The sequence below is a fragment of the Hemitrygon akajei genome, chromosome 10 (genome assembly GCF_048418815.1).
Source record: "Hemitrygon akajei chromosome 10, sHemAka1.3, whole genome shotgun sequence".
In the NCBI taxonomy this organism is placed as follows: Eukaryota; Metazoa; Chordata; class Chondrichthyes; order Myliobatiformes; family Dasyatidae; genus Hemitrygon; species Hemitrygon akajei.
Window position 1 is genome coordinate 152,087,382 of NC_133133.1, and position 27,837 is coordinate 152,115,218.

General features: G+C 43.4%; 1 protein-coding gene across 2 annotated transcripts in view; it reads left to right on the top strand.

The window, feature by feature from the left end:
- Positions 1 to 27,837, top strand: part of LOC140734827 (chromatin remodeling regulator CECR2-like) — a 127,934-nt gene that overhangs the window by 92,984 nt on the left and 7,113 nt on the right. The window contains exons 8-18 of one of the 2 annotated variants that reach the window (XM_073059403.1): positions 172 to 213; positions 6,982 to 7,071; positions 10,539 to 10,695; positions 11,216 to 11,345; positions 12,460 to 12,497; positions 12,589 to 12,680; positions 14,045 to 14,171; positions 16,643 to 17,040; positions 17,539 to 17,667; positions 18,903 to 19,737; positions 20,045 to 21,536. In XM_073059403.1, coding sequence (XP_072915504.1) covers positions 172 to 213; positions 6,982 to 7,071; positions 10,539 to 10,695; positions 11,216 to 11,345; positions 12,460 to 12,497; positions 12,589 to 12,680; positions 14,045 to 14,171; positions 16,643 to 17,040; positions 17,539 to 17,667; positions 18,903 to 19,737; positions 20,045 to 21,536 — 3,530 coding nt within the window. The remainder of the gene's footprint in view (positions 1 to 171; positions 214 to 6,981; positions 7,072 to 10,538; positions 10,696 to 11,215; positions 11,346 to 12,459; positions 12,498 to 12,588; positions 12,681 to 14,044; positions 14,172 to 16,642; positions 17,041 to 17,538; positions 17,668 to 18,902; positions 19,738 to 20,044; positions 21,537 to 27,837) is intronic. The other variant, XM_073059404.1, reaches the window with a different exon arrangement.

A 27,837-nucleotide genomic window follows, 5' to 3' on the forward strand; every position in this document is an offset into this window, starting at 1 on the left:
TTAGGCTGTTACACATCTATTGCCAGAGAAGTACTTGCATAAATATGTAAACCACCTTCATACGAGCAAGGACAGAAAACAGGGCAAAGTGAGTATACTTATTTATTCAGTAAGTTATAGGTCAAAGTATTTGGTGAGGATATTTCTAACTCTTGGATTTATCCTGTCTAGTGTGGACGTAGCCTCAGAGTTGTTGAAAAGTCCAGGCTTCAGGTAACAGTCATGCAAATAGCTTTGTTTTGTGTGTTTTTTCTTTACTCCCAGACTTGTGTTGTAGTTAATTATTCATGTTAATGCAGATGTCGGCCAGAAACCCCATCTTGTTTATATTTGAACTTGCTCTATTAACATTTATTTCCATTAACAAAGTAGTTTGTTAGGTAAAATGATTTTTAATGAGAAAGCAAATTAAATAACAATGTAGAAGGTACACTTGTCATCAAAATGGTTAGCTGGGTTTACAACTGCATTTACACACATTTTATACTTGGTGCAGATTGGTTTTGATTTTTATTACCTTTCAGAAGTTATTATGGAGCAAAGCATCAAAAATTCCCATGAGAGTTGTTTTGAAATCAGAGCTCTTGTAGGCAAAACTTGTTGTAGAGAATTCGGGTTACTCTGCAGAAAGAAACGTTTGGAGATATACTTACGTTTCTTCAAAAATTATGACAGAACAAGATCTATGGAAGTCAAAATGAGTTAGAATAGATAGAATCTCACTCCTACAAATAGCAAAATGTTGTCATTTGGAGCACATTGATAGAATTAGTAACAATTTTCTAGGAGTAGCCCACATTGATGTACAAGACTGTCGAGCCCACTTTACAGTGTCCTTGGCAGCTCTGGTCTTCTCAGTTTATTACGTTGGAAAGCTATTTGCTGAATTCATGATTTGGTTTCTTCCTTAACCCGACTTTGGGTGGGTTGTGCACGGCTTGAGGACAAGAGGGGCATTGATGACTCCGGTAATCTTCTGTCTCCAGTGTTTTTGTTTATTTATTGTGAGATCAAGTGGGGTACATTTCTTTGGTAATAATTAAATCAGGAAGTAATTGTGAAGTGATTCTAATGTATGGTTTTAAAAATCAGAAGGTGGAGAGAAAAATGCTGGAGGAACTCAGCAAGTCGGGCAGCATCTATGGGAATGAATAAATAATTGACATTTCAGGCCGAGCCCCTTCTTCAGGACTGAACTGGAAGGGGCAAGATGCCAGGATAAAAAGGTGGGGGGGAGGGGAAGGAGGCTAGCTATAAGGTGATAGGTGAAGGTGGGAAAGGTAAGGGCTGGAGAAGAAGGAATCTGATAGGAGAGGAGAGTAGACCATGGGAGAAAGGGAAGGAGCAGGGGACCAGGGAGAAGTGATAGGCAGGTAAGAGGAGGTAGAAGGCCAGAGTGGGAAAGAGGGATGGGGAGGGGAAAATTTTCCAGATGGAGAAATCAATATTCATGTCATCAGTTTGGAGGCTACACAGGTGGAATATAAGGTGTTGCTCCTCCACCCTAAGAGGAGCTTCATCTTGGCACAAGAGGAGCCTATTGACTGTCACGTCGGAATGGGATTCCACGTTTGGTGGATGGGGCCGGGGTGCTCCACGAAGTTGTCCCCAAGTTTATGACAGGTCTCACCAATGTAGAGGCCCCGCAGCGAGAGCACCGGACAATAGACAACCCCAGCAGGTTCACAGGTGAAGTCTGAGGCCCAGAATAGAGGTGAGGGAGGTGTAGCACTGGAATAAGTGCTGGGTGGGAGATTATTGGAGAGGGACAAATAGTCAAGGGAATTGCGGAGGGAGCAATCCCTGTGGAAAGGGGGGGGGGGGGCGCATGGTGGAAGGTAAAGATATGTTTAGTCATAGGATCCCTTTGAAGAAAATCAGTATTGGTTCAGCTTGCTCTTGTCCTCTTTGGAAAATATTTAGATAACACAGAGGTTGCCTGAAAGCTGCAAGTATCTGAGTTCAGTCCTTACCTCGGGTACTGACTGTGCAGGTTTTCCCCATAACTACAGTGGTTTCCTCCAAGTGTTTCAGTTTGCTCCCATGACCCAAGGGTTGCCAGTAGGTTAATTAGATACTTTATATATTCCCAAGTGGAGCTGAGTGATAGAGACTCTGTGTGTGTGTGTGTGTGTGTATGTGTGTGTGTGTGTGTGTGTGTTGGTATTAATGGGAATGTGGAAGAGAATAGGTTATGAGAAAACAAGTTGGGGATAATGGGATTGATGTAAGATGGCATGGTTAGAATCTCTACATGTATCAATAGATTTTGCAAGTAACTGAAATAAGGTGACATTGGCTGATCAAAAATTCATAGTCACCCTATTGTTAGCTCTATTATTTAAAAAAACCTAGTCTTTAGTTAATTTGATTTGCCTCAGAAGACATCAAGAAACACCAAGTTCACTGAATGTAACAAAGGTTTATTGTCCCTGGCTGTTTAATAAAGACACCAGCCCCAACGCTAGATCTGCCTTCTTCCCTCACTATGATACTATAATTCATTCAACATTTGGCCAGATTTTAATACTTGTTCATCAAAAGCATTTGGTTTTAAACCTTGTCACAACCTTGGTTCCTCCATGGACAAAACTGAGTTCTGAAATTAGGTTGGAAGTGAGACCATGCCATGGTGCTCAGTTTCATATAAAATTTCACTGGTAATGAAGCTTTCCCAACACCTAATGGGCAAACTTCCACTCTTCCCCCCCACCCCCAACCCCCAGGCTAATGACATCATGTAAGATGGTACTGTTCTATCCAGCAAAGATCATCTGCTTTGTAAGACAACATGATTACCAGCCTGTTCGACTGTGTCCAACCTTAAATCCTTAGAGTTGCATTGACTAGACTTCCAACGAGCTATCTGCATAGCTTAAATCAGGACTAGTAGATCTTCACCTACAAGGCAGGAGATAGAGAGAATATTATACAGCTGCAACAATGTTTTTTTTGTAGCTCCACAATTGAAGGAGCAGTGAATCGGACTTACTGCCCTCTCATATCCTGTCCTCCGATGCTGTCTCAGCACAATTCACAATAATTTGCAGAATACACTGGAGCAGGGTTTCCCAACCTGGGGTCCACAGACACCTTGGTTAATGGTAGGGGCCCATGGCATTTTAAAAGAAGGTGAGTCACCAAGGCAGGCTTGGCAGCATTTCCAAAACACGTGGGCTCCACCTGAAAAGATAGAGAGGGGAATGGGTGTCAGGAAAGATTACTTTCTTTACAACCACTTTCCTGATCTTTGCTTCATTCTGGAATATTGGAACAATTCTCTAAGCAACTGGACATGGTTGATGAATGTCAGATTTAACAGTGATAACAACTCTATATCCCAAAATGAACTCAATACCAAAGATTTTACCAGAGGGCCTCTTCTGAACCAAAACACAGTCAAAAAACAGTGTTTTATCAATGAACGTTCTTCATTATACACTGAGTGTGTTTACTATTCCTTCCAGAACAACTCAAATTGTCAAGTATGCGAGGCTAGGACAGACTCGGGCTGCTAAATGGCTAGTACGTTTACACCATACAATTGTTAGATGATGACGATTAGGGGCTTGCTTGTTAAAAGCCAACTCAAACACAGTAGTGCCAAGATAACAACCTCTCCTTCAGTGTCCAAAAAACAAAAGAACTGATCGTGGATTACAGTAAGAACGGAGACAGGCTCGCCCCAATCAGCAGTTGATGTAGTTTCAAGTTCCTCGGTATACACATCACTGAAGATCTCACCTGGACTGTACATATCAGTTGTGTGGCCAGAAAAGCAACGTCTCTTGCACCTCAGGCGACTGAAGAAGTTTGGCACGAGCTCCTTCAAGACCTTCTACAGGGGCACCATTGAGAGCATCTGACTGGCGTGGGAACTGCACCGACCTTGATCGCTGGGCACTGCAGAGAGTGGTACGGACAGCCCAGCAGGTCTGTGGATGTGAACTTCCCTCCACTGGGGACATTTACAGCAGCAGGTGCATAAAGAAGGCCTGGAAGATCAGCGGGAACACCAGTCACCCCAACTATAAACTGTTGCAGCTGCTTCCGCCTGGCAAATGGTGCTGCAGCACTAAAGCCAGGATCAACAGGCTACGGGGCAGCTTCTTTCTACGAGTTAGACTTATAAATTTACATGTCTGTACATTGCAATGGAGTCAAAACGCAAAGATTTTTAATTCCCTCACATTGTGGGATGGTTGTAAGATTTAAATAAATTCAAATTCAAGCTTAATTGAACCAGGCACTCCAATATGCAGCCACAGGGCCAGTATTCAATAGCAAGTGTCTCATTTCCTGGTAAAAACACTGCCATCATTTACTGAAATTGAAGTACAGTATCAGCAACACTTTCTGAACGATACGCACGAAATGCTGGTGGAACTCAGCAGGTCAGGCAGCAACTATGGAAATGAATAAACAGTGGAGATTTTGGGCCAAGGCCCTTCATTAAGATGGGAAAAGACAGAAGAAGCCAGAATTAAAAAAGGTGGGTGGAGAGGAAGGAGTACAAGTTAGAAGGTGATGGGTGAAGCCAGATGGGTCGGGGAGGGGGTTGAAGTAGGAACCTGGGAAGTGATCGGTGAAAAAGGCGGAAGAAGGAGGAATCTGATAGGGGAGTAGAGTAGACCACAGGAGAAAGGGAAGAGAAGGAACGTCAGGGGAGGTGATCGGCAGGTGAGGAGAAGAGTGCGAATAGAAAAGGGAAGGAAGAAGGGGAAAACCAATACCAGAAACAGAAAAAAACATTCATGACTTCAGGTTGGTGGCCACCTGGACGGATTATGAGATGTTGCTCCTCCACCTCGAGAGTGGCTATATCGTGGCAGAAGAGGAGGCCATAAACCAACATACGGGAATGGGGCTGGGAATCAAAATGGTAGGCCAGTGGAAAATTCCATTTTTTTTACAGATAGAACAGAGGTGCTCAACAAAATGACCCCCCCCCCCCCCCCCCCACAATTTATATCGGTTCTCACCAACGTAGAGGAGGCCACATTGGGAGCAACGGATACAGTACCCAATGCCAACAGATTTCTGGGTGAAGTGCTCCCTCGCTTGGAGTGACTGTTTGGGGCCCTGAGGGAAGTGAGGAAGGAGGTGAATAGGCAGGTGTAGCATTTCTGTTGCTGCAGGGAGATTGGTGGGGAGGAACAAATGAATCACCACCAACTTTCAGGTCACAAACCATCCTGACTTGGAAATATATCACCAATCATTCGTGATTTCTGAGCAATTTGTCATTTGTTTTCAACAGTATCCAAAGGTAAGTATTGTATATCAGGATGCAAGCATGTCCATGTCACCCATGCTTCATTGAACTGGTTTAGCCAAAAGAAAGACATGACCACTTTTCAATCAAATTCATGCCTCTGTCAGTTTAAATTGAGTTTGGCTGGAATGATATCTACGTATCAGAATCACTAACCGTATCAGCAGCTGCTCTCGTTCTCCACTTCATCCCATGCCAAAACCATTGCCCAGTTAAATGTAAAATATTTATTATTATTTTGCTCCTTGCTACTGTTTAAGTAAGTTATTTTCCCCCACTGTAGCACCCACACTGTTGTTAAAGTAGCAGTGAATTCCATATGGATCAGATGAGCGATTCTCAAAATTTCTAACTTTACCTGTCCAGAAACATTGATATCATAGGCCAGTTTCCGAAAAGACCAGTCGCAGACTTATTCCTCATGAATTTTAAAAATGTAATTGCCCTCCTGGATCCTACCTGAATGACACATTCTTTTCCCTCTCTGTTATTCAGGCAGGGTGTAGGAGAGTGATTACATTTCTAAGATGTGGGTGTTGACAACTGCTATAGACAGCCTCACTGTAGAGCACAATCTCTTTTATAATCCAACATCAACAAATGTGCATTTTCCAACACAACCCACTGGATCTCAGTCAAAGGCGTGAATCCTGGTTTCCAATTCACTGTGCATGACATTGGAAGGTTAAGACTGCCTCCATCACCACCAAGGCTCTCCCAGCTTGTAATTACCAGTATGAAGATGGACTGGAATTTAAGCCTCCGGAAAACTGCTTAAAACTGCTTTAAAAACTGCTTAAAATGTTGATTATTGTTCAAAAGGAAGTTAATGGTACTAATTTATTTTGCCCTTAACGTCTTCTACTAAAGGTAACAATTATTTTCTGGGACCTAGTTATACATTCGCTGGCCATTTCTGGTATTCGCATTCAAGGTGCAACTGTGTCAAAAGCTGTTGACAGGGAAGGTTGAGGGAATATTGCAGGTCATCGAAACATGGAATTCTGTCAGGGGACATAGGACAGCAATGAGTAGCAGGTCAGGGTTCACTTCCATAACCCAGGAGAGATGAGATCAATTCTACCTCCCTTTCTACATTTGCTCAGATGTCCTATTGCAATAATTTTGACCTACCACTTACTGGATGCATTTACTGAATCAGGAAACACAGTTCTTCTTGCTATATAGTTATAATAAGGTATCTACATATAGAAGAAGTGCTAATCTTAGCAAGAATTGCTTGGGTTTTCCTCTTCACCTCACTCCAAAACTATGGCCCAGTAAAACATCATATTTATGACTACCTTGCCACTCGTTGTAGCTTAAATAGATTAAGTCATTGTCCTGTAGCACCCATGCCTTTCAAAACTGCTCTCAGCTTTCACAGGATGTTGATTTATTTCTTTAAAACCGAGAGGCTAACTGTTCCTTTTTGAATGTTGGCGGGGGGAGGGTTGAAGGTTGGGAAGGTGGCTTCGTATAAAAACAGAACGGTGAGAGAAGCGTTGACACAGCGGGGCAAACGGAAATCAAAAGTTGTAATGATTAGTTTACAGTGACTGACAAGTATTAGAATATGGTCTGTGATTAATCTATCTCGTCTGTATCCTGAAGGGGGTTACAGCGCAGTGCCAAGCACGGTCATTAACAGGCCGTCTGTAATAGCTGTGTGTTAGACCTCTGACCTCCCATGCTTTCATTTCCAGGAGAAACAGCTGCAGAAGAAGCTGTCTGAAATGGCTCCCAGGAGGATTTCTGACCGCCTGACCCTGAAACGGTTGCAGCAGGAAGAAGAGGTAGAACAGATCAAGTTTCAAAATATCAGTTTGGAGCTAAACTTGGACTTTCTAGTAACCCTCATAAACCTGTCTGGGTTTGAAATTCCTCTTCAGTAGCTGGTTCTGGACTCTTGATGAATTGCCCTTCAGTGAATAGAGCACTCTAGTTAAAAACTATAACGTGTGCTTATTATGAGAAGTGGTTTTGCAGGCACTCTGAATTACTGCTCCTTTTTTAAAGAAAACTTATTGGGCTGGAAATGCAATCAGAAATAGACAAATATCATCACCTTCTGATATTAAGTACAGTGTGTCAAGTGGTGTAAAATGGTAAGGAAGTTTCAAGTGGAAATTAACTGTATCTGAAAGAATTTTCAATTCCGTTCACAGAGTTCAAAATTGGAATAGTTTTTCTTCCCTGAATATCAGTGAAGAATTGTGCAGCAGCTTGACAAACATCCAGCAAAACAAGATGTGGGACTCGAGCTGAGGCTTTATAAGGCATTGGGCAGACTGCACTTGGAATATGGTGAACATATTTCGAGTATATATATATATATATATATATATACTCGATTAAATATATAAGGCAGGAGAATGGAGTTGAGAGGGATAATAAATGGCCGAGTTTGGCTCTGATGTCTTGTGGTCCAGCTCGGTGTTAGGATTCTGTTTTCTTTCCCAGCCCTCAGTTCCTGCCAGCAAGGAAGTGTTGGTTCCTAGTTGTGTTTTGCATCTGGAGATATGGTTGGTATTGGGAGCTCAGCACAAATACTCTTGGAAACTGACACACCACTCAAATGGTGTCGTTTTACTTAACACTGCTCTTCCTCGTACGATTTTTCCAGAAACATCAAATCAATAATTGATTTGAGCACTTAGAAAGACGATGCCAGGCTTGAGTTCGCTGATCTTAATCAGGGTGATGCTAGGTTCTGCTTTTGTCTGTCTGTCACCAAGAGCTCCTGCTCCTTTTCACTAAATGGGATTTGAAGATGGAAGTATCTGCCTCTACCATGACACTCTCAGTAGTCAAAGTCTGTCAAAGCTCAGACTTGAGAACGACATCCAAACAATGACTAACATCTAGAGTGGGCACGGGGGGGGGGGGGCAAAGAAATGAGATGATGAGTGACTGGTGTGAGTGCAGAAAGAACTGGAAAACTCAGGAGGAGAGAGGAAAGGGAGAGGAGGGGGGAATGTCACCTAAAATTGGAAAAAGTCAATGTTCATGCCGTCAAGTTGTAGAGTACCACACAGAATATGAGGTTCTGTTTTTCAGGTTTCCATTTAGCCTCACTGTGGAGTAGAGGATGCTGAGGATAGAGAGTTCAATGTGGGAATGGGGAGAATAATTAAGTAGCTGTCAACTGGAAGCTTCATACGGCCATGGTGGATGGAGGTGCTCAGAAAAGCTTTGTTTGCATCTGTGCTCACCAGCGCAGAGGAGGCCACATCTGGACAATAAACAGGGCTGGAGAAGGTTCTTACTGCCCATTCTAAACAGTGGGCAGCAACAGTACATCTGATTTGTATTGAAGCAACTCATCAGTTACTGAATTCACTAAACCTTCTGGTTAATGGTAATATCCAAAATCTCTACTTCTAGAAGCTCTGTCTTAGGTTTTTGATCATTGACACAATGATCCCTTAATGAATAGGGAACTACCATCACAGGTTACTAACAGGATGTAGCTCTTTGTATTCCTGAAGGAAAAGGTAATGTTTTGAAAAGGCAATATTTCCATCTTTTAACTGTTTCATCTGGGCGGGCATACTGTCAATAAAATTCCGTGATTTGCATGGTAAAGAGCCAGTTTCAACAACAATCCTTGCATTCTTGATGGGTGTCAGCTCACTCTTAACAATTCAAAGATCTGAAGGAACTTATGATGCAAATAACTATTGTCAATCCAGGAAGCTATCACATCCAGATGGTCTATGAAATATTTTCTATGCAAAAAAGACAAAAGGACGTTAAGAATACAGTGATTAACTTTTCTAAATGCCTATGGGTAGAACTTCAACTTATTCATAATGATATTAGTGGAGTCAGACAAAACAGCAGAAAATATTGGAGAATTTTAAAGCTAAGTTTTTTGCTAGATTAGTTGTGTTTGTGCAGTATACTAATTCAAGATTTGATTTGGTCATGTTTCCAGTATCATCATGGGCATGACCGTGGGTTGAAACTGTGAAGCTGAGCTGCTAGTTATAGGTTTTTATAAATGGTATTAATTAGACAATAAGACATAGGAGCAGAATTAGGCCATTTGGCCCATTGAGTCTGCTCCACCATTCAATCATGGCTAATCCTTTTTCTCCCCTCTCCTCCTCAACCCCATTTCCCAGCTTTCTCCCTGTAACCTCTGATGCCATGTCCAATCAAGAACCTATCTATCTCTGCCTTAAGTACACCCAATGACCTGGCCTCCACAGCTGCATGTGGCAACAAATTCCACAAATTTACCACTCTCTGGCTAAAGGAATTTTCTGCATCTTTTCTGAATGAATGCCCCTCTATCCCTGAGGTTGTGCCCTCTTGTCCTAGATTATCCCACCATGGAAAACATCCTTTCCACATCTACTCTGTCCAGGCCTTTCAACATTTGAAAGGGTTCAATGAGATCCCCACCCCCCATCTTTCTGAATTCCAGTGAGTACAGACCCAGAGCCATCAAATGTTACTCGTATGATAACCCTTTCATTCCTGGCATCATCCTTGTGAACCTTCTCTGGACCTTCTCCAATGCCAGCACATCTCTTCTAAGATGAGGAGCCCAAAACGGTACACAGTACTTAAGGTGAGGCCTCACCAGTGCCTTATAAAGCCTCAGCATCACATCGCTGCTCTTGTATCCTAGACCACTTGAAATGAACGCTAAATTGTGCTTGGGTGGGCAGGGTCTTTTTCAGAATTTGCACCGTTCCCATTTTGTTAAAGGCATTTTTCTGGGCCTGGGCTTTGCTGGCAGGAACCAATCACCTAGGATAGATGTGGGGTCACCTAGAGGTCAGTCTGGGAAAGAAGACGAAACGTCCTCCCTTGAAAGTCATTAACAAACCTGATGGGCTTTTTCAACAATCCAGTAGTTTGTCCAGTCATTCTTACTAAAACTGTTCCAGATTATTGCCTATTTATTTATTATTGTTGCTTCTTTTTTCTATATTTGCATAGTTTGTTGTCTCCAACACTCCGGTTGAGTTGGGTGGTCTTTCATTGATTCTGTTATAGATAGATTCCTTGAGTAGGCCCACAAGAAAATGAATTTACTTAAAAGAATAATAGTAAGTTGCATCATATTTCACAGAAAACTCAGTCATTCATTGCTGAGTTCATGTTTCCTGTTCACGTCCAGAGCAAAAATAACCACCACCTAATGTTTTTGTCTGTGCAAAGTTTCACATCGAAGGACTGAAGTAAAAATAATAAAGAAGCTCTCCTGCCACCATTAATATCTTAGATAAAACAATATATGTTGCAGGAGAAAATATCTGCTATTGCAAAGGTAGAGGAACAGAAACGAAAAGAGGAGGAAGCAGAGCGTCAGCTCCTGTTGGCTGTGCAGAAGAAAGAACAAGAGCAACTCATGGAAGAAGAAAGGAGGAGGGAGTTTGAAGAGCGAGTCAAAGCTGTGGAAGGTATAAGTTTACGTTTTTCCATTTCGTTCATAAACCAAGCTTTAATATAGGAGGAATGCAGCATCCATGTTGAATAACTGGTTTGAGTTCTTCCCCACAAGGATGATAATCCAGTAAAGCCATGATAATATTTTGCTCATTGCAAAGAAAACTATATGGCAGGCTGGTTTGTATCTTGTTGAAGAGGTATGAACTGGCTATCGGTCTAGAATTTGCAAATGGAGTGTCAGCACTAAGCCACAGCCTCACTTCAATGCTAGAGGACAGGAATTGAAGCGTGATAGTGGATGTGAACGTCATAACCAAGTCAAAACACTGACTTGCAATAAAATATTTCCAGAATACACATTTTGCTGTATAGTTTCTAATAAATGGGTTACAACTTCCATGTATTTGAAGGATTGTAAGATTCCCCAGTAATGTTTTACGTGCTTTTGACCAAAAAATATCTACTGCTTGAGGCAATCCTGGATGTTCTTCGTTATTTTAGGTTTGCTAAATAGTTCTGTCTGTCTTCCAGGCCGTGCCAAAAGGAGGAAAATGAGGGAAGAGCGAGCCTGGTTGCTTTCTCAGGGAAAAGAGTTGCCTCCTGAACTCAAGAACTTGGAACCGCTGTTACCTATGAAGAAAGATAAGAAGGCAAAGGATTTGTACGTATTATTCCTGGGAATAGGAGGCCAGTGAAGATAATAAAAGCAACATTCACTGCAGAAAAGAAAATAGAAAAAGTAGCTAAAACTAAAATTTGCTTGTGGTTTAATAGAAACAAGCTGCAAAATCTCATCTGGATGGTATTCGTGAGTTTGATAATTAAATAAGAGGGAAAATTGCTTTGTATTTCAGATTGAATTAAAGATATTTGTTTTACACCTGAGGGTGAAAGCCATGCGGTAGCCATGCATTTTCATCAGGGATATTTCAGCCTAGATGAAGGCAATTATATTTTTACGGTTGTAGTTCAAAACAATTAACATCTGTAAGATGTTTGTTTTTAACATGAACATTTTAACTCTCCTATTTAGCCTGTCAAAATACTGCAGATGTTGAAAAGGGCATCAGAAGTGAAGGATATATTTGTGTGCTTCTAACATAACCTTTACTCCCAGGGTGCATACAGTGGAAAACTGTGTGCACACAATCTTAAACTTTGCGGCACAGAAATGGGTCCTTTTGATCCGTGCTGGAGTTTCTGTGTCAGGAGTTCCCTATTTGCCCATGGGGATGAATAAAGTATCTATCTATCTACTTCAGTATTCTGCTGATCTATCCCTTCCATTCCTTTCTCTCTCAGATGCCTTTCCTTGAAAAGTTCTCCTTTCGGTGTATCATGCCATTTACCTGAATTGCCCTTTGTGGTAGCAAGTTCTGCATTCTGACTGCACCTTAATCGTGACTAATGGCAAATTATTAATGTCTCCCACCAGAATGAGCAAGAGCAGCATGTTACATGTAGCTTCCCTTCCAAGTAATAGACAGTCCTGACCTGGAAGTGTAATCTCTGGTTTCTGTTATTATTGATGGAATTAATCCTGGAATTACCTACTCAAGCGAATTGTGTATACCTTCACCAAAATTATTGCAGCATTTAAAGTCATGGCTCACACCATCTCAAGCAATAAACGAAAGCCAGTGTTGCTAATTTTGACAATGATGCCAAGAACTTGAAAGATGGATTAAAGTGGAGTCACTCTGCAGTGGCAATTAACTAAATTTGTGCCTTTGATTTCAATAAAACATGTCTGTTTTTATGGTTTTCTGTTATAGGTTTGAGCTGGATGAAGATTACATTGCCATGTATAAAGGTAAATGTTTTCTTTAGGCTGGTTGGAGTTGTTTCAAAAATATGAATTAAAATTGCTTAACATGTTGTTATTGACTATTGCCTTTGTTCAGTTCTAGATGCTGTTAAAGCACACAAAGATTCTTGGCCCTTCCTTGAACCTGTAGATGAATCTTATGCCCCAAACTACTACGAGATAATTGAAGTAAGAGTTCAGCTGTCATCTTCTATTCAAATTTTTGTTTTCTTGTATTAACTATTAAAGGATGCTGTTAGCAAAAATCACTAAAAATTACTTCACCTGTTGTTTTCAGCACCAATATTCAATTATTAGTGCTTAACTTGTGAGCTCTACACTGAGTCACAGATTAAGTAAGGTATAAACAAACTCTTATAAGGATAATAAGGCCCAATAAGCCTTCAAATGAGGTTGCAGAGAGAAGAATAGATCGTTTATATTCACTCAGTTTGAATTAATGTCAATTAGTACTTGGACATGTTTGCTCACCGGTTAATAAATTTGAATTGAAGCAATTTATTCTTTTGTACTATAAAGTGTACAGACTGAATTGTGATGCGGAAAATTTCCAAGTATAGATAGTAAGCAGTTACCATAGTGTACAGATAACTGTTGGTTCATTTTGCATAACTCCTGAAGGTGTTAGACTTAAGAGGACAGAGAAATTGCAGCGGTGAAAATGACATAGATGTGCATGGTCTGTGTATAAGAGAATAAGGAGATGGATGGAGGGGTTGGTGGTGTGTGGGGAGCCCCATTATCCCAATTACCACCTTTTTATTCACTCTGTACTCCCCTCTGCCCTACATTTACACACCCCCACCCATCTCCTAACACTTGCATCGCTCATCTCTCTCCCCTGCCTCATCCCTCTCAAGTTAGCTTAGCGCAATGCTTCTAAAGCTCAGTACATCAGATTTCTGCATTCAATTCCAACGCCGCTTGTACATTCTCCCCGTGACCGTGTGGGTTTCCTCTGGGTGGCTCGGTTTCTTCCCCCAAAGTCACACCAGTTAGTAGGGCAATTGGTCATTGTCAATTGTCCTGGAGTAGACTCGGGTTAAATAATTGGCCTGCTGGCCAGTGTGGCTCTTGGGCTGGAAGGGCCTGTTTTCTGTAGTATTTTCAAATAAAACAAAGGAAATTTTAAAAAGTTGGGAATGGCAGAGAGCGTTTCATTTGGAGAGCAGTGAGCGGGGAGGCATCGTGACAGGCTGAGTGTGATTCAAACAATGTTCCACCCCACGGTTTGAGAAGTGTTTCTGAAATCTACATACACTTGTTCACCCACACCCCCACTCCCTGTTCTTTGTTATTGAAACCTTCAAAGAAAATTCCCAGGAAAGATTGCCTAATACACTGGGTTTCACTGATGCCTAATACACTGGGTTTCACTGAAATAAATGGTGTGATGTGTCTGGAAGATCTCCAAAAGTGAACTGTTTGTTTAACCGGTAGAGTATGTTTTTCACTGATTTCTTCTTGGTATATCTGATTGTTAAACAGCTTTTCTTAATCACCCCTATAAAATGTATTTTTAATACCTTCAGACACCAATGGATCTCTCCACCATTGAAAGGAAGCTCAATGAAAAACAATATAATGTAAAAGAAGAATTTGTTGCTGATATGAAGGTTATGTTTGAAGATTGTCTGGAGTATAACGGTGAAGGAAATGGTAAGGCAAGAATATATTTTCATCAGCATTGTGAACTATTGCTATAGATAGGTAGATACTTTATTGATCCCGAAGGAAATTACAGTGTCACAGTAGCATTAAAGTGCGCAGATATAATTATTGGAAAAGTAGAAAGAATAAAAAATAAGTTACCACAAACGGTCTAACAGGAGGGGGTCGTCTCTTACCCAACCATAGGTTGACTCTTTACGGAGCCTAATGGCTGAGGGTAAGAATGACCTCACATAGCGCTCTTCGGAGCAGCACACTTGTATTCGTCTATTACTAACAGTGCTCCTCTATTCAGCCAAGGTGGCATGCAGAGGGTGAGAAACATTGTCCAAAATTTCCAGGATTTTCCATAGGGTCCTTTGTTCTACCACAGCCTCCAGTGCGTCCGGTTTGACTCCTATAATAGAGCCAGCTTTTCTAATCAGTTTATTGAGACTGGTGGCATCACCCGTGTTGATGTCATTGTCCCAGCACACCACCGCATAGAAGATTGTATTGGCAACAACAGACTGGTAGAGCATGTGAAAGGACTCCTCAGGAAGTAGAGGCGACTCTGGTCCTCCTTGTACACAGTCCCTGTGTTGGTGCTCCACTCAAGTCTGTCATCCAGGTGCACCCCCAGGTACTTGTAGGGGTCCTCACCACATCCACATCCTCACATCAATAGTAACATGGAGTAGAAGACTTGGTCTTCCTGAAGTCCATCACCTTTGTCTTACTGATGTTGAACTGCAGATGGTTCAGCTTGCACCAAAGTCCTCCACCAGGGCCCTGTATTCATCCTCCTGTCCTCCCTTTATACACCCAACTATTGCTGAGTCATCAGAGAATTTCTGCAGATGACATGACTCAAAAGTGAGACTTTAGATACAACTCACAGTGTTGTATCTAAAGTCTGAGGTATACAGGGTAAACAGGAAGGGAGCCAATACAGGTCCCTGTGGGGCCCCAGTGTTGCTTATAGCCATGTCTGACACACAGCTCTGAAGCTGCACAAACTGTGATCTGCTAGTCAGGTAGACAATCTTATATAAATTAATAATTAAATCCTCCTAGTGAAGAGCTTATTACCCAGGACTAAATAATCCGTGATGTTTGCCACTTGACGTAAGGTGGTGAGGCATTCAGCGCTATGCAGCATAATGGGGATTTAAAAAAATCCATTCTACTTCCATCCATTGATAATAAACTTCTGTTTTCTATGCCTGAGAAGATGAGGAGTAGGGAATTCTTTGTGGCACAATGTCACTGTGCATTATGTGAAAGACTTCGACCATTTGTACATGAATTTTATACTTCCAAGAATTAGTTCAGTGTCACATGTATTTGGGGCTCCGGCCATTTGCACCATTACAAGCCTTCACTTCCTCTCCCACGTCTCCCACTCGTGTATCAGATCCAACTGGACCCCATCTAAACACTCAGCACCATCTGCTCAGTGCTGGCTGACTCTCTGTTGATGCTGCAGCCCTGCTCAGTGGCGATAGGAGACCTGGGTTCCGGATTGAGCAGGATGGCACGGGCCTCTTGCACAAGAGAATTCGGCAGATGAGATCTTCGCCCAAAACAGGCTTGGTTCCTCAGAAAGTAAAGCTTCTCAGGCCTTTCACAGCACAGATATTTCCGGGCCAAGAGCAGTCCAGAGTCAGAGCTAATGACTGATAAAATGGGAAGTTATGCAAATTATAAAGTGAACCGGTCAGGAAAGAAGCAAGTGAATTGAAGAAAAGCATAGAAAGATTTTTACTGAAAGACTAGCGGGAGAACAGTAAAGGATGGAAGGGTTGTAGATTGAATTAATGGATGAACTACCAGCTTGAACATAACAAAATGAACGGAAAAAGAAAGAAGAGTCACATTTGTATGCCTTTAACTCCAATCTGTATATCTCACACCCAGTGATTTGAACTGTGGCTCTCGCATTAGGTAAGTGCAGCTCTTAATCTATGCACATCGATGTGTCCCAGAGGTCCTTGTATCATTTGGCCCAGATAGACACGGCTTCAGACATAAACAGATAGTGTCTGATGAAGTTCAAAGGGCACCCTGCAAGCCTGTGTAAGTTAACCATGTGGGGGTTCATTCTTTATGTTCTCAATGTCCTTCGGCAAAAGTTACCAATCTTCTTCATCACTGTGATCATAAAATATATCCAGATCCAAGGGTATATGAATAGAACTAAAATCCTTTTGTCATAACTGTAAAAGATTTCACTGCTTACAATAATCAAGTAAAATAATTAACCAAAACACACGTCTTCCTACTATAATCAGCTGGAGAATGTGCCACATCCTTTATTATTCTCAGTGCTGCCCTGAGACAATGAATTTGGATGAACTGATTTGTACTGGTTGCATCTGGCCTGATAGTTAACACTTTCAGTGTGACTTTGTTCAGAATTGTGTGTATTGGGTTGCTCTGTGATGTGAATCTGAACTCCAACCTTCTTGCTCTGATAGAATACACAAAGATGGCTGAAGCTTTGGACAGGTGCTTCAACAAATCAATGCTGAAACACTTCCCTGCAGAAGATGCTGACAGTGATGAAGAGTTTAATCTACGTTGGGACGATAAGGAGAAAAAAGACCGTAGGAGAAGCAAATCCAGCCGCTTTGGAAAAGAAGCCACTGAAACTTCGAGTAAAACTACTGATGAGTCTGTGAAAAGGCAGCAGCAGCAGACGAACGGTGAGGTACACAGCGCTGGAGCAGAAGTAAGCGGTGACCAAATGCAATATGTGCCTCCTTTACAGACACTGGAACTAGTAAATGGACAGAGTTTCCCAGTTACACCATCTTACAAAGGAATGTCGTGTGCTGAATCACCAAGCCAAATGTATCACCTTCAAGGCCAGCAAGTAAGACATTATACTTTTTTCTTGTTTTGTGTACATCTTTAAACCTGCTTCTTTGACCGAACTGTCTTGTCACCTCTCCAAAATGTCCTCTATAGCTTGGACTCAAGCACCTACTCGGGTATTTTACTATACAGATGCTTCAGAAATGAAAATTGCTTTTGTGAACAAGAGCAAAGAGATTCATTTGTCCTGATATTTAGCATCAACCAAGATGAAGCAAATTCTAGTGCTGATGGAAGGGTCTCAGCCTGAAACATCGACTGGTGATTTCCCTCCATAAGTGCTGCCTGACTCGCTCAGTCCCTCCATGTAATTCTGCTATAATTCAGCTCATTCTTGTTTTGTGCACATCGGCTGCTGCATAGCTGTAGCTTGGCTGCAGAATGTTAGACACACTCTCTTCAACTCATGACAGGTGCCAAACACAAATTCCTCACATTCCTCCTTCCCTGTCCTGCTACCAGGAAGTAGCCGACTGAAATATTTTTTTCCGTTCAGAGACCACCAGTGCCATGTGTATTCGGAGCTCGGCCAACTGCAGAACCTCAGTATCGATATTGTTCCCCACGGGAACCAAGGGTGACAGATCAAGTTCGGCAACAATTACATCATCAATTTATAATGCAGGTAATTTTTTTTAAAGACCTTTGAAGTTGTCAAGTATTACAGTAGTACAGCAGCTTGTTCCTTAACACCTAATTAAATGGAGTTTGTGGCCTTTTAAAAATTTCTGGTTTGCAAATCATGACATGATTAAACTTTTGCATTCAGAGCAGCTGCCAAGCAATAATCAAGGTTGACTGAGGAAAATTAACGCAAGCAAACTTAGAATGCATTTTTTTTCCAATTAATTACCTTAAAATCTCCAAACTGATTGCTCAATAGGTGTGTAGGATCTTGCATCTTTGAATTTTTCTAGATATTGGCAATCTGAAATATAAACAACAGGGGAAATAATCAGCAGGTCAGGTTAATTCTGTGGAGTGTTACATTTTGGGTCAAAATCTGTAGAGGAAATGCAAAATAGTCATGTTTCTTGACCAAAACATAGGGAAGATGAATTTCATAATGCTGACTCACATTTCTAGCAGTGACGGATACAGGTCTTAAAAGGAAGTGGCTACTTAAATGTAACTTTGTCACAGTATCAGAATATGCAGCATTATATGGTACAATACTGTTGATAAAATGGTATTTCATCTCTTATCATCTTTGTCTCACAATATTTAGTAATCATTTAAATGCGTTATATATTGGCTGGGTAGCCTGTAATTTTCGAAGTCACTTGTGATTAAAGCATTCCAAGATTGCACTTTTAATTCAAACTTTGTTAATATTTACAAAGTAGTCAGGAACAAACTTGGAAAATTATCAATATTTTCTGCAATACTATGATTAAAATTTTTACAGCCAGCCTATTATTCATAAAATACTTTAAATATAGTAATACTAATGCCATAAAACTGTTTGAATGAAATGCATCTCCATAAAGATTTGAAATTGTAAACCTCTCTTGTTCTTTTAAACATCTTCCTATTATGATGGTTTTTCACTTGGGAGCCTCACCTCTCTGGAGCAGCCTGGGGTCTGAGCTGATAATCATCCTGGAAACGCATGCACCACAGACCACAATATGCTGCGGCCTCTGCGCAGTGGAGAACTTTTCAAAGCAGATTAGGATGATTCTCTGTTCCAAGTAATTTGGGGTAAAGTTCCTGTGACAGAATGGGTTAACAGTTACACGTCACTAAGTCAGTCGCAATCCCTTACTATCTGTAAGCAATGTATGTTTTTTAAAAATGCATTGGAAAGGCAGATGTCTAGTTTGGAGGTACAGAAGTAACAATTTCTTCTAATTACAGCATCAGGTGAATATGAACGAACACCAAGGAGCCCAGATGATGGGGCCCAAGAATAAACAAAACTACGTTGGGCCTGTGCACGGACCATCACTAGGCCCCCGACCACCGTCAGTGCCACCTGGAACCGTGAGTGCTCCTCCGCAAGAAGGAAGTATGTACCCAAGCCAACCATTTCAGCCAGGATACACAGCACACCGTCTTGAAGGCCCTGTTCCTCGTCCGACTTCTGACTTCGCGCCAAGGCACGTGTACAATCCTTATGGCCATCTGAATGGACCACGCCGTGGACCTCGTCCGGTCTGGAGTAATGATAATGGTGGTTCTGTTGAAAGGCCGTTAGGACCTGCCGGCAAAAATCAACTGGTTGGTCCGAGCCAATGTACACAGTCGCAGCATCACCCGTTTTCCCAAATGGTGGAGCCCAATTTGATGAGACCATCCGTGCCACTCAATCACTGGTGCGATCAGCCAGGTCGTCTACCTCATAACGGGCCTCCAGGCTATCCCAGACTTCCGAATTCACCTCAGACACCGAATACGCAGAGAATGCCTTCTCCTTACCTGAGATCCCCACATCAAGGGCTCCATGTAGATTCAATGCTGTCGAGTCCGGAGATGATTGCGATGCAGCAGCTGTCGGCCTCTGTCTGCCCACCGGAGCATCCTTCACCCTACCTTTCGAACCCGTGCGCACCAGCTCTGCCGCAGCAGCCTGCTGCAGCCCCGCAGCACGTTTCCAGCATTCAGCCTCACAAGCAAGTGTTGGAGAACAGCTCTGAAACATTTGGAACCCTGCAGGATGCTGAAATGCCCCAAAATGTCACCGAAGCACAAGGTAAATGTGTTTTGCATTTCCAAAGCCGGTCCAGATTGTCAACCCTAGACTCTTGTTTTTTAAAAAAAAAGCACACAAACAAAAGTGTATCTCTTAACCATTTGAACTTTATATTCCCATTCAATCTCCTTCCTTCAAAAAAAGTTAGTTATTTGCTTATTTTGAATAGTATTCCCCAAAAAAAAGTGTTTTTGACATGCAAATTGACTGCTGTTTTATCATTTTTTTGCTCTGTCTCTCTGCAGTCACGAACTCGCACCTGAGAGAGGAGAGCAGTGACCAATGTCATTTCTTTTATCTTTCGCAGAATTGGCGCCCATCACAAAAACGTCAGCTACAGCGAAGCAGAAACTGCAGTACTCAGAGGTGGGAATCGAGCAAAGTGTGCCGCGGATAGCCGAGAGCATCAGGAAACCTATTGCAGCCAATGTTACTGAGCCAGGCACAAGTGAGAGCCCAAGAAACGGATTGGGATCTATCAAACGGGAGGAGGAAGAAACACAAACTATTCAATTAAAAGATGTTAGCAGTTCCATTGTCAAAATGGCAAAAGAGCAGAAGAAACCAATTCCGGATACAAAAAAGGGGACCATGAAGGGCCGGACAAAGAACAGTAAGAAAGTCGGCAGCAGAACGGGCAGAGGAAAAAAGATGAAAAACCCAAGTGAAACGGAGGACAGGGCCCAGAATGATAGTTTAGTTGATCAAAATGTCTCCAGCTCCAGGCATCACTCTGATTCTTCGGATCGAGGGGCTACCACGAGTTTATTGAAGACTAATGATGATTCTGTGAAAAACACCAACACTTTAACACAAGGCAAACAGGGAAAAAATAATGGAACCAATGCTGGGATGCTGGGAATGATGGCACACGCGCAGTATGGACACAACCCAGACTATACAGTAGTAGGTCAGTATGGTATGGGCCATGGCTGTAGGCCCTTTGAAAGAGGCATGGGCGCACCTCAGCCATTTGCAAACCGGCAAACTTTCCCTAACCCAAACTTTTCACAGCAGTTGCCACCTGGAATTTACCCTGCATATCAGCACCAAGTCCAGTGTTATCCATATCACACTTCCCAACAGCAAATCCAGTCGCCCTACCACCAGTATCAACCTTCCCATTATTATCCTTACCCTCACCCTCAAGGACAAGGTTATCCTACGGAGGATTGGCCCCAGACCCTCTCGCCCACGGGCCATCATCTCCAGCAACCCAGCCACTTGTCGGTGCATAATGGGAAAGCAGCAGGCCCTGGTGTCCCTTTGCAAGGATCGGAGGCCTCACCTGACACAGTTACTATGCAGGAAGGAATGAATGGAAATTCTAAAGAAAACAAAAATGCAATTCAAGGGACCAGCGATTTATCACACTCAGTAAAAGATGAGAAGGCAGATAAAGAACAGGAAAGGGCCGAAAGTCCAAAGGAGATCCTGGATTTAGACAGCCATAATGCCGCTGCTAAAAGGCAGAGCTCGCAGCCTGTAAGTGGACTGATGTACAGGAGGCCAGGATTACATCCAGCAATGCAGGGCCCCCATGGCGCGCTTTCACATTCGGCTGTCTATCCCGCTCAGTCTCCAGGTCTCTTTAACACGAACCCTCACGCAACTCAGCGACTTCCTCACACCATGCTGGGGCCTGCACGCCATCATATTCCACCTCCTCAGATAAACGGCCAGCCACAGACACAAATGCCTTTATACAGTCGGCCTGATGAAAGAATGGGTCAGTTTCATAATCTGATGATGCAGCAACAGGGAATTAAGCCTCAAGAAGATCCTTACAGTATAAGAGGGTAAGAAAAAAAATGATTTGGATGTTCTTTGTGCTTTTATAGGTATGGGAAGCCATTATTACAACTCAAATTTTAAAAGATCTGATAATTTGGTATGCAATGCATTATTTTATAAAATTGGTTTAAAAGTAACCAAACATAAAAAATCACAAACAAGAGAAAATCTACAGATGCTGGATATCCAAGCAACACAAAATGCTGGAGGAACTCAGCAGGCCAGGCAGCATCTACGAAAAAGAGTACAGTCGACATTTCGGGCCAAGACTCTTCAGCAGGAAATCAATTGCATAATTCTTTGTCTAGTCCATAGATTTCATAAAAGTGAGATTTCAGAGATATGATGCTGTTTATCGGGAGTCTTGATACAGGAGTCTGACCCAAAACATCGACTATCCCTCTACCTCCACAAATGATGCCTGACCCCCTGATTTCCTCCTGCAGTTTTCTTTAGGCATGGGATATAAGATGTCTTTTTTTTTTCTTCCAAATGTTTATTAGAGCAGATATTTTCAAAGCGAATGCTGAGATGCAGGGCTCTCTAGTGTGCCCTGGCCTGCCTGGTGAGTGTAGGCCATTGCTGCTGCAGTGTGTGCTGACGCGTTTCCCAGGCTACCCCCCGACCCACACGTTTCCCAGACTACCCCCCGACCCACACGTTTCCCAGACTACCCCCCGACCCACACGTTTCCCAGACTACCCCCTGACCCACACGTTTCCCAGACTACCCCCCGACCCACACGTTTCCCAGACTACCCCCCGACCCACACGTTTCCCAGACTACCCCCCGACCCACACGTTTCCCAGACTACCCCCCGAGCCACACGTTTCCCAGGCTACCCCCCGACCCACACGTTTCCCAGACTACCCCCTGGCCCACACGTTTCCCAGACTACCCCCCGACCCACACGTTTCCCAGACTACCCCCCGACCCACACGTTTCCCAGACTACCCCCCGACCCACACGTTTCCCAGACTACCCCCTGACCCACACGTTTCCCAGACTACCCCCTGACCCACACGTTTCCCAGACTACCCCCTGACCCACACGTTTCCCAGGCTACCCCCTGACCCACACGTTTCCCAGACTACCCCCCGACCCACACGTTTCCCAGACTACCCCCTGACCCACACGTTTCCCAGACTACCCCCTGACCCACACGTTTCCCAGACTACCCCCTGACCCACACGTTTCCCAGACTACCCCCCGACCCACACGTTTCCCAGACTACCCCCCGGCCCACACGTTTCCCAGGTTACCCCCCGACCCACACGTTTCCCAGACTACCCCCCGAGCCACACGTTTCCCAGACTACCCCCCGACCCACACGTTTCCCAGACTACCCCCTGACCCACACGTTTCCCAGACTACCCCCTGACCCACACGTTTCCCAGACTACCCCCTGACCCACACGTTTCCCAGGCTACCCCCTGACCCACACGTTTCCCAGACTACCCCCCGACCCACACGTTTCCCAGACTACCCCCTGACCCACACGTTTCCCAGACTACCCCCTGACCCACACGTTTCCCAGACTACCCCCCGACCCACACGTTTCCCAGACTACCCCCTGACCCACACGTTTCCCAGACTACCCCCTGACCCACACGTTTCCCAGACTACCCCCCGACCCACACGTTTCCCAGACTACCCCCCGACCCACACGTTTCCCAGACTACCCCCCGAGCCACACGTTTCCCAGACTACCCCCTGACCCACACGTTTCCCAGACTACCCCCTGACCCACACGTTTCCCAGACTACCCCCCGAGCCACACGTTTCCCAGACTACCCCCCGAGCCACACGTTTCCCAGACTACCCCCTGACCCACACGTTTCCCAGACTACCCCCTGGCCCACACGTTTCCCAGACTACCCCCCGACCCACACGTTTCCCAGACTACCCCCCGACCCACACGTTTCCCAGACTACCCCCTGACCCACACGTTTCCCAGACTACCCCCTGACCCACACGTTTCCCAGACTACCCCCCGACCCACACGTTTCCCAGACTACCCCCTGACCCACACGTTTCCCAGACTACCCCCCGACCCACCAGCTCTTTTGTTCATCAACTTTGTATGCCCCGTAAGTTTGTTAGTATCAGGATATTTCTGGATTGGGGAGAGCTCTGCAGCCAAACAGAAGCCAAGAGAACAGCTTCCAGTATATCCAATAAGAGGTGATGAGAGAGGCAGGCGGAACCAGCTGTTGTGTTGACGTCCTGAGTCAACAGCTGGACAGGTGTTCAGTGACCTGCACTCTTCATTCCTGCCAGTATACACCACACCTGAGTCCAGCATCCCAGCCCACTTGTCTCACACTGCCCAAACCACACAGACAGATCTGGAAGATTGGCCTGCTGAGTCCCTCCACCACTGTGTGTGTATTGCGTTAGACAATTCTGGAGATTGGCTCACTGCACACTAAGCCATACAGCAATGAGATCCACGTTGTACAAGCAGCAATGGAGGAATGAGCCCTCAGTCATGTTCCAAGCACAGCAGCACTGTCAGTAATACATGGAATGATATAACTCTCTCTTTTAGCACTGAGTCCTAGTGTTCTCATTCCTGTGAATGTGTTCTGACTGCTGGCATGTTAGGACTTATGTTTTTTATTTTGTTCTAAAAAAATTGAAAGATTACCTTTGAAAATGTGTTGGTCTTCGTTTTACTCGATGAGTTCTAACTGTTGTCTCTAGAGTGCTCTGGTCCAGTTCTTGTCATGGAATTGTAAAAGCAACGAAGTGAATGAAGCAATATGGATACTCTGTCACTGAGTGACGTTTTGTAGAGTAAGAATTCAAAATGGTCTATTAAGAACTGCAGTGAAAAGTTTTTTAAAAGGAAGAACAGCAACCACGGACTGCCAATAATCAGGCCTCGTCCACACTAGACTGGATAAATCTGTGACTGAAGCTTTTTCTCTTCGTTTTGACCCTCCGTCCACACTGAAATGGCGTTTTCCTCCCCCGAAAACAGAGCTTTTCTAAATCGCTCTCCAGAGTGTGTAAATCTGAAAACGCCGGTTGGGCGGTGTAGTGTGTACAGGGTAACCGGAGCTTTTTAAAAACACTGTCATGACGTACCAGAACAGATGATGGTGGTGGCAGCGTGGCATTTCATTGTTTTCTTGAACTAAGAGGAGGAAATGGAAATAGTACACCGTTATTGGCTTGTTTTCTGTAGCTGTGTCCTGTGCGTGTGCTCAGTAGGAGGAGATTCGCCCAAATACCCGTTTTAATGTGGACGGAGGTATTTTCAGAAACGCCTGGTGTGGTCGCCTATCGCGACACCGGCGTTTTCAAAATTCACCATCTCAGTGTGGGTGTAGCCTGAAATTAGACAGATTAGCACCCAATTAGGCTTGGGGAAATGTTACATGTAGAAAAAGTACTAAAATGTTTTAATTACCATATTTAAGTGATTCTGTTGTAACTGGTTCATCTTATGCTGAGGGCTGAAACCTATTTATACTAAAACTCTTGTTGGATTTATGCAGGTCAGGCAGCATCCATAGAGAAAAAAAACTTGTTACTTCCAGTCAGTGGCTTTATTAGAACGGGAAAGGGAACTGCGATACATTTTAAACTGCATTTAAAGGATGGAGGGGAGGAAAGAAGCATAGGGAAAGGGCAAATGACTAAAGAAGTGATAAGTGCAAGGTAAATTTTAGTGATGACAGGACTGATTTTGAAAAAAACTAGAGATGGGTTTTGATCATAGTAGGATCGTTATCATTCTTTTTGTACTTAATTAATGGAGTCGGGAAGACGGCATTGCAGTCAGAGGCAAGGCAAAATGTGACTCCTCATCTGCAAAACATATGTTACACTGAGTAGTCACCAGATCTGCAGGTCGGCTCGGCAGCAAAGGGAAGTCAGTAGTGTGAGCAAGAATATAGCTTGTACTGTGTATCTATTGTTATTTAACTTTGGGTCCTGGGCAGTGGGGAGAAATAGGAGGTAAAAGACCAGATGTATTTTCTGCAGTTCTGAAAGGTATAGGGAAGGTTACAGTGGAATGTGCCCAAGGAAATATCCCCATTGACATTATGGAAGTGGAGGAGAGGACAAGATGTATTTTATGGTATCATCATATTACCTACAATTAATATTTCGTTGTGTTTCTGTGAGGATAACCTATTTCATCTTTTAACTTTTTCTGATTTTGATGAAAGGTCATTGTGTTGCAACATTACTCTCTACAGATTCTGCCCGATCCGATTTATTTCCCGCATTTTCTGTTTCTATTATCTGTCCTCAGGGTCCACTTTTATTTTCTATTAGTGGTCCAGTTTGTGAATGTAAGTGTTTTGGTGGTTGTTCTCCTCACTGCAGTTTGATCCTTGTCAACCTGGTTTTGCAGAGAGCGAGGAAGGAAAGGGACCCTGCCTGGAATCAACAAGTTGGGCATGAATATAACTTGGTCAAAAGACCACTTCTCTGCCAGATCATTCCGCATTACTGTGGTCCAGTGAAACTGAAGTGACTCAGGTCTGAGCAGTCAGTGCACTATGACAAGAATATCATTTTGTGGGGAGAATTTGGTTCTTGCCTGCTGGTCAGAGGCACATTGCCAAATTGGCTTGCAAGAACAATAGAAAGACAGAACGGTGTGCGTAAGTGATAAGGGACTGCACAATTTTCAGAATTAGTTTAGAAGAAATGATACATGTAGATATGCAGTCATCCTCGCATGTAGACCATGAAGAGCTCTCTCCATAGTGTACGACAAAATAAACTGTCTCATTTGGAACAGCAGCTGGCTAGTGTGTAACATTTCTGAACCTGTAGGGGGACGTAAGCCATTAAACTATGCCTGTGAATCTATTCATAACCTAGAAAACTCTGCTGGAAATGATTTGTAGATATTGGATGAGGAGGTTTGGTCTGAATTCCTTCCTCTTTCACCTCTCATGCCCCATGTGTTGTAGCATATTGACATTTGTTCACGCTTTTGCTTAAAGAGTGGACTGGCGAGGTACAAGCAGGCTACCAGCTATCTGTAACACCTACCCTACAGGGGATGAAGCACTGCTTATAAATCACAGTCATAAAATTCACAAGGTCTATAAATTCCACTCTGTAATTAAAGGGTTCAAAGCTGACATTGTCAACTGCCTCAATCTTGTGGTTCCCTTCGGCACAAGGAAAGGGACCATCTCAAGATTGGCTGAAATGTCATAGGGTCATAGCAGGGAATTTCCTGTTCTATAAATTTTGTCCTTTACTGATGGGGAGGAGAAGATGAAATGAAATATAGCAGCCTTGCTTCACCCCTCCTAAATACTCTGCTGACTTCAAGGGGCTCGGCCGGAGCCTTCGCAGATCAAAACAAAAGAAGCTGCAGAAGATCTGAGTTTTGCTGTGGCCGAGCAATTCCGAAAAATGCTCTGTTCAACCACGGTAACAAACAATTCCATGCAACTCAGCCGTCTTTTCCTTTCCAATACAATTGCACCTACTTTTCCCCAAAGCACACCCATGTTTATCATGTTATACACACTCTTTGCACAGCGCGCGTGGGCAGGAAAATGTTTGGCACATATTCCATTTTCCACCCACTGACCCCTACCGGTGACACTGTGTAATGTGCCATTTTGGGAACTGAGTATAACAGGCAGCTTCTGTCGGTAAGTGTGACACAGGCCATTCAATGAAGTTGAAGTCTCAAGGCCCGTCCTCTTATTAAATAGTGCACAATCTGGTGAAAGCCAGCACCAGCTCGGAGAATTAAACAGAAGTTTTCACAGAAAAATATTCTTCCCCTGTCAGAAAGGTGAAAGAAATCAGAAGGTGGGAAGGGAACTGGAGGACTCAGTCAGCTGAAGAAAGCAAATTGTATTCTATATCAGTTTTTGTGAATTCTCTGAAGGTAAATGTCTGTTACATAATTTGGTGGGGGGGGGGGGGGGGGGAGGTTTATCTGTAATTTAAATAGAATACAGCCACAATCTGCTGGTCACTGAACAGAGCTATTTTGAATTCTGTGTTAATGACTCTTCGTACTTAAATTGGTGCTTTTGGAAGCGTGAGGGAAAATTAGATATTCATCCCAAGGAGGAAGAGCAAATATTCAAGAAAATAGGAAAACAGAAGGCCCTTGTATAAAATGGTAAGATATAGGAGCAGAACTAAGCCCGTACAGTCTGCTGTTCCTTTTCAGCTCCAATCTCCTGCCTTCTCCCCCTATCCCTTCATGCCCTGGCTAATCAATAATCTATTAACTCTGCCTTAAATACACCTAATGAACTGGCCTGCCCAGCTCTCTTTGGCCCACAATGTTGTGCTGTCCCTTTA